Source organism: Bemisia tabaci, chromosome 2 (assembly GCF_918797505.1).
Source record: "Bemisia tabaci chromosome 2, PGI_BMITA_v3".
Taxonomy (NCBI): Eukaryota; Metazoa; Arthropoda; class Insecta; order Hemiptera; family Aleyrodidae; genus Bemisia; species Bemisia tabaci.
In genome coordinates this window covers 2517478-2531088 of record NC_092794.1, presented here as the reverse complement: position 1 = coordinate 2531088, position 13611 = coordinate 2517478, and the positions used below count along the sequence as shown (strand labels likewise).

Genomic DNA, 13611 nt, shown 5'->3' with positions numbered 1-13611 from the left:
TAATTATGAACTTTATATGAATCTATTAAAGTTTCATCGACTTTCATCGAGAGCCGCTGAATGCTCTGTGCGGGGTTCTTTTCCCAGAGGCAAATAATTTATTATAGCATGTTTCAGATTACTTTTCCCCTTTTGCTACATGTGTGGGATAGGGAATTACATATGAGAAAAGTGGAAAAGTAATCTGAAATGGCCTCTCGCTTAGTTGTGGTGTATTTCTGTTGTTACTCCATTCCAAAGAACACTCAAAATTTTTGCTGTGGTTGCCCTCCTCTGAAATTCCTATTAGTTTATCATGGGTTATTATGTTTTTTCATATAAGTCATTATTAACACATTCATTGCCGAGCCAGTCCTAGTGACTGTATTTTGATGGTTGTGAGATTGTAACAGCCGCAGCAAAGAGCAACTAGAAAGGCGCCTTTTCATTGAGTTGCCGAGCCTTAAAGGCACTATCTGCAGGCTTTCCAAAGGATTGGCCGTAGAACACTGGTTACTTAAGCAACCAATAAGAAGCTGCGGCCATTGAGGTGATGCGCAAAAACCTTGCTTTTGAAGCATTGGAATTCTGCAATTTTTGTGAGTGTCTTTTGACCTGACAGGAACGATTCTGCAAAAAAAAAAAAAAGCCGGCAGTGAATGTGTCAACAAAAAATAAAGAAATAAAGAAAATTGCATGTTGATAATTTCGTTCGTAAATCAACATCGTCAATTCATTGTGGTTCTGTGAAGAGTTCATTAAATTAGTGTTATATTGAGTAATCAATCTGGAAAGTGTTTTTGACTGTAACTGCATAATAATTTTTGTCTTCGAAATTCTTTCTAAGCATTTTGATTTCTTTTACAGGTTAATGATATGGATATGAAAAATGTTACTAGAGAAGAAGCAGTCTTATTTTTATTAAGTCTTCAAGATCAGGTTCACCTAATAGTTCAACATAGAAGAGAAGAATATGAGCATATCGTTGCAGGCCAAAGAGGGGACTCCTTTCACATCAAGTAAGTTATAGATTCCAGCCTACTTTCAGCTTTTTATTGAAATGAGAAAGAACCTACAGATTTGAAACTGCTTTTGTAAAAAAGAGTTTGGTATTAGCTAGACAAAGTTTTGATTCGTGAGCATTTATGAGGGAAGGCACTCAAATCTGTGGAAGCAAATAAGAAGCAAAACTAATTTTTAAAAGGGCGTTTTTTCCATTCAAACCGCAGAGGATTGTAATGGAACGCGAAAGGATGCTTGTGCCTCACTTTTTTAAACGGATCCGCTGACTCAATCCAGCCCGTTCCCCGCAATCTGGTGGAACGCTAGGATCCTTCTCACAAGGTGGGTTAAGAGTGGTTTTGTGCGATCCTAACCTTAGTCGAACCACTCCCAAATGTAAAGATCTTGATCCATCGCATTTCATAGATTAAAAAAAAGCCCTAAATTTCCTGCTCACAAAAAAGCCTTAATCAACTAAGGTCTAATTAGCTATTGAAAGCAAGCCATATGGCCGGCAAATTATTGGAGCTTGGTCTCATACCCGTGTTCCTCTTCCTCTGATAAAGACAACTCTAATCCTATTAAAGAAAAAAATGTGTACCACACATGCCAATTCCTTCATTGTAAAATATAAAGAAATTAGCTTAGTGCTCGATGTGACCAGAGTTTACCTCAGATTGCTAAGAGTGAATTGACATGGGTAGCAAAAAAAAAAACCCTCTATTTTCTCTCTATGAATGCAACCTATATTCCATCGAAATTCTGACAAGGAAACATACAATTTGGTGCTTAATTTTGTACCTTGTCAACTGAATCAATTATTTATTATTTTTCCATTCTTTTTTTAACGGTTTTTTTTGTTTATTTTTGTTCATCTCAGGGCTCATTTCAACTATGACCAACCAAATAAAGGGGAAATGAGTTTTAGAAAAGGTGACATTTTCCACGTTGTAGACACACTGCACAATGGCGTTGTTGGATCCTGGCAAGTTTTCAGGATTGGTAAGTTTATGAACGTGAAACTTTCTCTCTCAGGGAGATAAGGGTAGAGAGAATTTTAAATTATTTCTAACATCTGTGAACTTTTGATTACAAAAGCAATGGATGGCCCTTTTACTGAAGTAACTCTGATTTCAAACATTTAAACAGAACAAATGTATATCAGAGCTGAACCACTGTTCACCCTCAGAAAAGCATAAACTATGAAAATGAGAAATTTACTTGAATGGATAGAGTGTTTTATTTGCCATTCTATTACTCCTCAAGTGGTCAAAACAAAATTTATTTATATTTATTATTTATTCATGATCTTTTATCAAAGTGTTGATATGATCAAAATCTTTTTAAATTCATTTGTGATTTTCTTACCTAAGAAGAAGAGAAAGCAAAGTAGCTTTCAAATTCTCTTTCAATAAATGCGTAGATAGCCGCATTGTTCACTCACTTCTACCGAGTTTGGTTTATTCAGTCATTTTGTTGGTAGCAATGTATTTTCATTTTTCATTTCTCCCTCATCTTAATAGTCATTTTTTTCTGTCAAAGGACGCAACAATCAAGAGGTGCAGAAAGGAATAATCCCAAACAAAGCCAGAGCCGAGGAATTGGCCACTGCTCAGTTCAACGCTAGTAAAAAGGAACTAAATACCCCTGAAAACAGAGGTAGTTTCTTCAGGAGGAGGCGACACAGCCATCGTAGGTCGAAATCTCTATGTAAGGTAAGTATCAGTCTTCAGTGACCTCTTTAATTATTTTTGAAAGATTGAGAGTGGTCAGTTTTGTAATTAATATATCCTTCAATACTTTAAAATAAATATTGTTTGAAAAATTTGCATCTAGGGCAAAGTATCTGGATTTGAACCGTTGCTCAGATGGTGTAGTCTTGAGCTAAAAGAATAAATGTTTTCAATGACTTTAGAATAAACCTTGAAATAGAGACCCCTGATTCCAAAAATCTTTGAGCGTAAATTTATTACAAAATGAATGAATGTTTTTTTCTTTTAAACGTTTTCACATAATATTACCAGAATCTAGGTAAGTATGCCAATGCATAAAAATGTGACACCATCTGGAAATAAATTATTGAAACCAATTTTTGCATTTCAAGCCTATTGATAGAGGAAAGGCAAAATGGAGACTCGACCGTATAGAAGACAATTTTTTGTCCTCTTGGAACCCATGTTCGTGGAAAATCTGTCAGCAGATCAATCGGAGAATTACCTGTTAACAATTAAGATAGCGTACAGAACATGACTTTTTTATGAGAGGAAGAAAAGCACAGTAGCTCCATCTAATATTAACTTTACCTTAGTTTTTCTCCTATAATGCTTCATTTTGTCGTAAAGTTGCTCTTAATTTTATCTCCCCCTTAGCTATTTTATTGTTTATTTTTGTTTTATTTAATTTATCTATTTATTTTGTGTGTTTGTGTGTAAACAGGATCATTGGGATGATGTTGTGTTCGGTGATAGTGTTAGCAAATTTCCAGCCTATGAACGAGTCGTTCTAAGGCATCCAGGATTTATTCGACCTGTTGTTTTGTTCGGTCCCGTATCAGATATGGCCAGGGACAAACTACTGTTAGATTTTCCGGACAAATTTTCTTCACCTCGTAAGTATTTTGTCAAATTCTTTCACATATCGAACGGCTAACATGGCTACGTGCAAAAAATGCATATTTCAAAGTGTAGTAATACCCTTTTGTCAAGTGAGCAACAAAATATTCCTCCAAAATAAAACCTACCCAGTTAACCTTCCACATGTTGCCCAACAAACTATTCTTTTTCATTTTTTGTTGAACCCGCAATGTAAAAAAGGAAGTAACCAAAAATCGGACTTTAGTTTCAAAATTTAAGGAAATGATTTCTAACAGGAATTATCTTTATTTTTCACTATTACTTTGTTCAATAAAATTTGTTCAATTCTTTCTTTCAGAGCTTGAGAACACTCTTGAGGACGGTAAAAAGTCTTCAGGGATTATTAGACTTAGTGCAATTAGAGATATTATGGATAGAGGTAAACATGCATTGTTGGACATAACCCCCAATGCAGTTGATCGACTGAATTATGCTCAATTTTATCCAATCGTTATATTTTTAAGGGCTGAAACCAAAACCATCATAAAAGAACTTCGTGCTGGGCTTTCAAAGTAAGTCATTTTTTTCTGATTTGTTTCTCCCCTTTTTTCTGCTTCACATTCAGTTCTGCATCGATGACATATTAATTTAGCTCTGGTAGGCTTGCCTCCTATAGCACATAAATATTCGTCTAAAACGAAACCAATCCAACTCCCTTCCTCATGTTTTTTTAAATGGCAAATCTTTTTCATCTCCAAAAAATGTTTTAAGTGTTCTTTTACTTTTTCTTTTTTTTTCAACTAGCATAATTTTTTGTGAGAATCTTTTTGCTAACCATCAGGTGTCACTTATTTGTTCTTTTCTATACCTTTTCTCATCGTTCAATAAAAAAATGATCAGATTTTTAGTTATATTTTTTAAAGTATAAAAATGTCTCATCGCTTGAAAGAAGAAGTTAGAAAAAACTGATAAAATCTATGTTTTTTTTAAACAAAATTTTCTTAGTTTTTCTTTCATGCAGAATCAAATTAATAATTTTACATTTTAAATTTTTTGTGCTCAGTCCTATTTTGGAATACATTCCTTGGTAAGTGGTTACATGAAGTATTAACCCCTGTCCTATAGGTGAAAAAAAAAGAAAGAAAAGAATACAAAATTCTGAAGCTTAGTTTGATAGTCATTTTTGTGCAGGCTTCGTAAAATTAGTTCACTAAAAAAGTCATAATTATTTTGAACTCTAATACAGGTAATTGATACTTTGTCGTGAACCAGCTCCCATTGTAATTTAGGTAGTATTAAGTTATGAATATTTTCCTGAGTAGATGATAATGTCCAGTAGATCCAAAAAATATCAAAACTTGTCTCTTACTCATTTTCAGGACTCACCATAAAAGTAGTAGGAAATTGTTTGATCAATGCAGAAAGCTAGAAAAAATTTGGTCGCACGTCTTCAATGGAACTGTGACTCTTACTGGTCCAGATGTTTGGTACCGCAAATTGCGAGAGCTAATCAACAAACATCAATCTGGCCCTGTTTGGATGAGCGAATCCAAGGTAACAGAATTTTTCTCTTTTGCCCATCAGTACTTTAAAAATTTTGATTATCGAGTTTCATAAAGTACCTTTTGCCGGCCCTTGAAAATATACCTAAAGATGGCTTCTGGAAACTATTTCAAAATCCTTTTCAGTAATATCAGTGAGTATATATTCCTAGCTGAAGTCGTACGGGTCATTTCACGGTAAGTTCGTTCTTAGGCCCTCGGGTAGCATCTCAAACACGTTCATGATGCTGGTTCTGCGTGACTGGCATGATCAATGTGTTAAACATCCCCATTATAACCTTTCCTTTTTAAAAATTCGGCAGTTTGCTATCAAACACTCTCCTCTTGTCAAAGCCACAAATCCAGAATAACTTATTTAAGTTTGCTCCCAAAATCTTGGAGTGTGCACCGATATTGAATGGAATACAGCTGTGATTGAGACTCAAGTTTTCATTGCAGGGTTCAATTTTTAGCTTTCTCTCTATTATTACGTCCTTCTCCTTTATCCATTTGTCAGAATGGGCCTGACTGTTTTTGTAAATAATTTTTGAGTTGCATTCTTTTTGACTGCAAGGCGCATTCTTTGATTTTTATCCTTTCATGTCTTTTGTCTAGGATTTTTAAAAATAATATATGGTGTGTACAGCGAAAAAAAACCCTCCTCTCTATTGCATAATGGGTCAGTTGCGCTGGTCACAGAATCGTGTTTTGATACTTGATTCCCGTATATAAGCTAAATATAATAAGATTCGTCCAATCTGCGACTTTCTACGTTCAGTATTTACCGAGATATCGCTCTTTGAAAGTCGGGTTTTTTTACGTTATCCACCGTGGTAGTGACACCCTTAGTTTCTTCCACTTTGCTTTCATCCGGATTTCATGTTGAATAAGCAGTACTAATGTGCGTCACACTGACTGCTGAAAGCAGGGTGGAAGAAACCAAGGGTGTTACTATCATGGTGGATGACGTCAAACCCCGACTTTTCAATGGGCGATATCTCGGTTAATATTGGACGTAGAAAGTTGCAGTTTAGACAGATCTTATTATTTTAAGCTTTTCTATGTGAATCAAGCCTCAAAACACGATTCTATGACCAGTGCAACTGGCCCATTGCAAGATCCTTAAGTGTGCTCGATAGAGATCAACATTTTTCAATTTTATGAGTTAAAGTAATTGTTTCTATTACTTTATTTTTTTCAGTCTGTGGAATTTCTGTCAGATCTCTCAGTGTGGCCTCCGTCAATTCTATACTCTCCTTTACCCCCTTTCATCCTCAACTCAAATAATTCCTTAATTTCCGAGCACTTCTTTGGGTTTATCTAATCTTTAACCCTCATCAGCATGCTTTCATGTATTTTAATCACAAATCCTTCATTCTTTTTCATCTTTATGTGTTTACTTTCTTTCAATATATTTTATTTCATTCTATTCCACTCCATGTTTATTTATTCTGCTAATGGTGTTCTAAATATATTCGAGTCGAAGCTTTCAAATCAAAACTGAAATAGCTGTTGGGTTTTTTTTAATTTATTTATTTTCTCGTTTTTCAAACATCAACTTATTATCTCTTGACGAGCGCTTGAAAGGATAGTCAAACAAAAGGTTAATAGCAGCAAAAATTGCTCACTTCATTGCATCGAGCAAGAGTATTTAAAGAGTATTCCCTATCAGTGTAACGGTAAAAACTGATTGACCGTGATAAGGCAAGTCAAAAAAAAAAAAAAATTAAAAAAAGTGAAGTTGTGACTCTGTCAATAGGTTTTTTTTTTCTTTCTCTTCTTTTTTTTGTACAAAAAGCTAGTTCAGATTTTGAATGTTACAAATGAGTTGAGCTCTCCGCTGTATAAAGTGAGCATTGTTAATAATTATTTCGAAATTGACCAACCGTAGTCCTACGACACACCCTTAATAGTTTGATATCTTTTTCACTCTGTGCAGATTATTGTGTGTGCCAAAAGTCTCCTCCTCTCAGGCAATTCATTTCTGTGTAACATGATTTATAAGAAGTCGTAACTTTCTTTTTTCTTGCGTGCGCTTCATTTTGTTAACAGTTCAACTCATTTAAAATTTGTGATTTGATTCAATGGAGCTTTCACGCACATAAGCAGGAATTTGCTTTTTTTGTGGTTTTTAACTTTTTACATGGATTCATTTTGAAGGAAGAACGTATCATCAATTCATCACAAATTACTTTTATTTTTTTTACTTTTATACTACTAATTTACTGATTTTGTTTGTTTTTTTTTTGCATGATATAATAAAAAGTTTTGTTATTTTTGTGCAATTGTTTGTGCGGCTAACCATGAGCTGTGTTGTTTGGCATGTGTTCTTGTTCAGCCTGAGGAGACCCTGTCGGATGATTTCCTGTTCCCGATGGCCTCCCTCCGTCTTTCCTATGCCTCGTCCCCCGAAAGCGATGTGGAACAGAACAGCAGTGGAGTCCTTCTACCACCACGGCTAGTTAAGTGTTCCTCGGATCCCAGTATTGCCACACAAGAAGACACAGCTGTCATTACCCCCTCCTATAACGCACCCCCACCTTATACTCCATCTGCATTCAAACAGGTTTGTTCCCTTAAAACGATTCTGCTCTGATGTCATTGTTCTCTTTTGTGTGTGTGCTCTATGAGTGGTTTGCAACATTTGTATGAATAAATGTCCGCCATATCCACTCCGTAATTTCAAATGTGCCCCCTTGAAATAAAATCAAATAAAATTCCAGCAGCTATTCTGCCATACTAAGGAAAAACGATGTATGAACCGTCAGGCAGTGCCAAATTTCCTTTCATAAAACGCGAATTTCCTGGTAAACTTATGAATATTTTCCTCTCAATTTTTCAGATAATTTAGTTCACAATTTTACCTAAAGATTCTAAAAATTTAAACGAAAACTATTCATAACTTTTCTCAAAAATAAACATTTTATCGGAGGAAAGGCAACCCTTGAATGTTCATACGGCGTTCTTCCTTAGCACGGCAGTATTGTGGAACGATGATAGGCAGAGAATTTTCATTCGCACAGAAAATCGTAAACAAATTTGATGTCATGCTCCAACTTCCCACTTTTGTGTAGTGTTCTTTGTTTTTTTTTCCCCTCTCGCTTGGATTTAAGGGCACTCTCTAGCTGAGTGTCTCTACAGTATACTGCCTCATTTTTCATTCCAAAGCTGCTGTTCCATCTCTGCTGCTGCTCTCACTGATGCGTGTCTTCAGAAAGTTCAGCTGAGGTGGAAGATAAAACTATAGATTAAAATGGATAAAACCGGGTTTGATAAAAATCCATTGTTCACCATTGATAGAGATGCTGATACTCGAAACTGAGTTGTAAGCTAACTCCACAGTTCCCTCCAGTCTCAAGTCAAATATCACTTTTCTTGCACCCGCTTAAGTACAGGACTTCATGACTGTAGGCGACTTTGCACATGCATTGTCGCTCTACTAACTCGGATCAAAAGATGCAGAGATTAATGTTGCAAAGGAACCCTCTTGAATTCGAAGATTTTATTGCAAATACTCATGAGCTATTCTCTCACAAAAATTAAAAGTCTGATTAGGCCTTGTCTCCAGGGGCCGTTTCACGGGATTTGTCCCTGGGAAAAATCCCACTTACGAAGTTGGGAAAAATATTGAGTTAATCAATATTTTTCCCAGTACCAAGTACGGTCCTTGTACTCCTAGGACCCACTGAGAGAGGAAGAAGAAGTGAAAACGAATTGTGCGATATTTTGTTGATTACTCCGTTGTTAATGTTTGTTTAGTTAAAATAATGTGTATAATTGTCAATTGAGTGCAATTATTATTTTAATCCCGGTTAAATACTCGACTTTAACTAATTTATCTTCCTGCGCAAACTAGTCCCAGGACTGTATGAGTCCTGTCCCGTGGAGATGGTAACTGGGATAAATCCCAGAAGTTTCATTCCTGCAATTCGAACTTGGGACAAATCCCATGAAAACGTCCCTTGAAGACAAGGCCTTAGAAGTAAAAAATTTGAAACCCGGAGTTTCCTCTTGGTCCTATATTTGAGCATCGTTAAACAAGATGGAACTTTTAAAGTGTCCTCTCCTCAAAATGATGCAGCACCAAGCATGATTTTCATCTATAGTCTTTCTGAAAAGTCCCATAGAGTTCAGGGGAAACAATTTTTTTCCTCATCTCATTTTTCTTACACACTTCAATTGTTGCCATTGTTCTTTTAGGCAAGTTACGAGCCAACTAAGCCTCGTAGATCTGGTGGTGGAGACAAGTACAGTTTTTCTCCGCCTCAAAGTCCCTTAACTGGTGGTGTTCCTCCTGAACTTCCACCTAGGATAGATCGCTCGAATAAACCTCCTCGGTCGGGTGGCAACCCTGGATCAGCAGCTGAAAGACTTTTTGGCAGTAATAATGCCATAATCAACAAAAATGATGACCCTCCAAATTATATCAATGCTACTCCCCAGTACAGACCCCAGAATTCTTCATTGGAACGTCAACATGCCAACAAAACAACCGTAAGTTATGGATTAAACTCAGAGCTATTCTAAAAATAAAATCAACATGAATTAGTTCTCCATTTGCATTTTTTCTTTAATTTCAGAAGCTATCCACTATTACAAGGAATTTTGCTCTACATAAATCCAATGGAGTCTTTGCATACCACAGGGATTTGCAATTTAAGTACGTTTTTGTAGATAAAATTTTGCAATAAACATCATTATGCTGTTGGTTTTCTCTGAAATAAACTCCCAAGCTAAAAAACAGAAAAAAAAGAAAAAAAAACTCGAAGTTGAGGCTGTAAAGGAGAGAATCGCCTGTGTTACAGTGAGAATCCACCTGTATGTCCAGTCAGTCACTCTTTGTACAGATCGGGAGCGAATACATTAGCAGCGCTGCTGTGGCTCCAGCCTTGGAGCTTCTAAATAAAATGGCAACACCCCAATGGCTAATGTATTTGCTCCTGCTCTGTACGAAGAGAGTCTGATTGGATGTAGAGGTGAACTCTCACTGTAACACAAGCGATCCCTTCTATTACAGCCTCAACCTAAAGAGTTATTTTGAGCTGATGAGTTTGTTCCAGAGAAAACTAGTGGCACCACTGCACTATCGTTTTTCTCGCAAAATTTTACGGAAGTAAATTTTTAAAATTGCAAATCCCTGCAGTAAGCAAAAGCATCATTTACTTGCCTATGTACCGCCATAGGATGCATCATTTTTTCTGAGTCAGATTTACTGAGAATATTAGCAAGGGGATACTCTTTGATAATTTTATAAAGGTAATAAAAATATGGCCAGTGCACATTTCGACAGTGAAACTGCAAAATTGCATATCTTGATTGCAGTGTTTTGAAATCTTCATTCCTAATTAATTTTTTAAAAGAAATTCAAAACAACATCATGGCTTAAAGTCTTTACAGAATGATCTTCATTAAGAGAAGAAACATCACTGAAATTTGCAAAGAATGACTTTCAGTAGTTTTCCATGTAGAAAATGAAATATGACGTGAAGTTAGCAAGGCTGCAAACGGAGATACGCATTTCTTCAGTTTCACCATCGATTTATCAAATCCGTATCCTCACCACACACTTACCTCTAATATTGCCTATGAATCAGGCTATTCTGTGTTCTGTTTTTGTGTAGTTGAATTTGAGCCGTGTTCTAACACATCTTTTCATTCCTTTTTGCTCTTTTTACTCAGCTTTATCAATGTCTTTGCTTTTTCGATTCACAGAGTAGCTACGATAGTGTCTCCTCCTATGATAGTTATGGTCAACGTATCGGGCCTCCAAATGGAAACCTAGGCCCAAATGCTCATGACGATCTTAAGTCATGTAATGGTGATGCGAGAACCCCTCCTCGTAGTGCACATGATCCATACAGGTTTACTCGCTCCACTCAACAACCAATCAAAGCAAACGGAATCAATGGTGTGAATGGTGTTGGGCCTCCGCTAGATGTCCCTCATAAGCCGAACAAGCCAACTGACTATCCTAAGTATAGGTGAGTTTTGTGAGAAGTCTTTTTACGAAAACAAACAATGACACCTTTGATGAATGAGAACAGGAGCGTAACAAAGTGAGGACTTAAGGAGACTAGCCCTCCACATTTTAGTGTTAAGATAAAGAAAAAAGACCCATGGGAAGTCTCTTTTGGTCTAGTTTCATGAAACCTGAGTTTATCATTCTTAATACTACACCCATCAAAAGTCCTGCTCAAAGTATTAACACAAATTAACATTTATTAGTAGAAAAAATTTAGCAAACAACAAGTAGTTTTGAATGGTTAGTGGGCAGGTGAGACAGGGAAAAACCTGGAATAGACATGTCAACACTGTTTTTAAAGAAATGTTCGTCTAATTTAATGAATGAGATGATATCGGGTAGTAAATTTCACTAATGAAGAGGACAAGGGTGAAAATTGAAGCATTACAAGGTATGTTTCCCCATCAAAATCTCATACAGAACGCATCAAATATTTTTAAAAATTCAAAAATTCTTTTGTAAGAAAGAAATTAGCGTCAGTAGTTTACAGTAGAATAAGTAAATTTGAGCTTCCGGCTTAAGAAAAAATCAAAATTGATGTAGGAGAAAACCGACCATTTTTTGGCACTGGGGAATTATTCACTCATTGTGCGCACAAAGCATACATTTTTTTTACCAGGCAGATGTGACATTTACTCTCGTTTATTGAACACGTCTCGATTTTCCTAAGCTTAATTATTTTCCAGACTTCCTCTATAAGACTCTACTACCGTCCGTTTCATCCTTGACAGGTGTAAATATTCCAACAGGTGTATGTCTACTTTAAGCGCATCTCAGAGTTTTCCACTCCTTCCCATGATGAAAACTTCCCAAATTTACATCTCAACACGTAGAACTTTTGTGTAGACCTGATTTTTCCCACAAGATGGTAGTTAAAATATATACTTTGGAATATCCTCGTTATCTCACGTTGCACTGTAGAGTTTAATGAAACATTCCTTGCTATGGTCAAAATTTATTCATTCAATGGTATATTATGTCCCACAAATATTTTTTAGAACTGCTTACATCCTTTTAATATAGAGAAAACTTGAATGTTGGAATGAAGTATCACTCTTCTTGCGTAGAAATTGAGAAATTTGCTTCATTATTTTATCAAGTACAACAATTGCTTTGGCTTTTGTGTTCTCCAGTTTCTGAGCAATCCAAACAATCTTCCAATCTGTCATTGTCATTGTTGTCTTGTGGTGTCCAAATTTTCCAAGTGATTTAATTCTCCTGCATTTTCCCCCTTCTCACCCTCTAGTTTTTAAAACTTCAAGTAGAGTGACCTCTTAAGAAACCTCGCAAAAGATCCAGACATTCTTTCCTATTCAAAACCTGTCCTTCAATGGAGAATTTGCAAGTGTCTGAGATTCGATGAATTAAATTTATAACCGGCAATTACTAATATGAGCTGATCACAAGGATATCCTTGGATCTTAGGTTTTGTGGCAGTGTTGCACCATTAATGTCAGAGTAACTTACATCGCTACAATAGATGCGTTGAAATGAGGAATGACTCTCCGTGATGTTGTAGTGTAGTAAATTTTGTCACTTTTGTCTCTCTAACTCCCCATATTGGAAACATTTTTAAAAAATACAGTTGCATCTCGTATAAAGATTTCATAGGGAATTAAAAGTAGAACGTTGTTTCCAGAAAAGCAGTATTTTGAGAAACGCTATAATGAGAAACCTCTGGCTAAGACTTAGAAAAAGGCACTTGTTTCTGGAAGAATGTTGTAATGAGATTTGTCTGTAGCGTAAATTCAGCTCATCAATCGGTCACAATGGAGCAATAAAATTTTCTGGTGAAATTCTCCATTCCTGGTTTCTTTTCAATTTTTACCTCCTCCTGTTTCACTATCACTATTACCAATTTTTTTACTTGCAGTAGGATTGTGTTTTTTAGTAGAGTTTTTGTTTGATTTGCAGGCCTCCTGGAGGCGGTCACCCAGGAGGTATCGTAGAGTATGCTACTAGTAAACCCTTACCTCCCCCCAAAGCACCTCAGTCATACAAACCAATTCCACCTCCGAAACCGAAGAATTACCGACCTCCGGCAAGCCAGCAGTACCAAACCTACCAAACAGCCACCGTCAAAGAAACTGCCCCGTACCAGCACGCCAAATCTTACAGTATTGCGGAGAATAACTACGGTTCGCATCTGACCAATGGAGTAAGTTCATTTTTTATTCTATCGAAGTTTCATTTATTTAAATTTTCTTTGCTTACACGCTTCCATTGTATCAAGATTTTAAATCAAAATAGGCCTTCAGACAAGGTATCCATCAAATCACCATGAATTTCTTTTTCTCAAAATTTCACAAAGAAAAGGAAGTATCGAAATGAACTCCGAAACAAAGTAGGAGCGTTTGTAAATTAACGTAAGTTAAATGCAAAAATACAAATGACATCATCTGTATAATTTGCTTTTCCTTTGATCTGCTTTAAAGATAGTTAATATCTGGTTCAAGGACTGGTTTTCAAACTTCTTGCTGTGTAAATCGTTCTC

At 36.1% G+C, this 13611-nt stretch overlaps 1 protein-coding gene across 13 annotated transcripts in view; it reads left to right on the top strand.

Annotated features, from left to right (window-relative positions):
* Positions 1-13611, top strand: part of pyd (zonula occludens-like protein polychaetoid) — a 321021-nt gene that overhangs the window by 303924 nt on the left and 3486 nt on the right. For 8 of the 13 annotated variants that reach the window (XM_072296554.1, XM_072296552.1, XM_072296550.1 and 5 more), the window contains 11 exons: positions 847-998; positions 1862-1983; positions 2524-2696; positions 3418-3589; positions 3913-4126; positions 4618-4641; positions 4934-5108; positions 7434-7661; positions 9296-9589; positions 10808-11076; positions 13032-13275. In XM_072296554.1, coding sequence (XP_072152655.1) covers positions 847-998; positions 1862-1983; positions 2524-2696; positions 3418-3589; positions 3913-4126; positions 4618-4641; positions 4934-5108; positions 7434-7661; positions 9296-9589; positions 10808-11076; positions 13032-13275 — 2067 coding nt within the window. The other 5 variants (XM_072296555.1, XM_072296553.1, XM_072296551.1 and 2 more) reach the window with 3 other exon arrangements.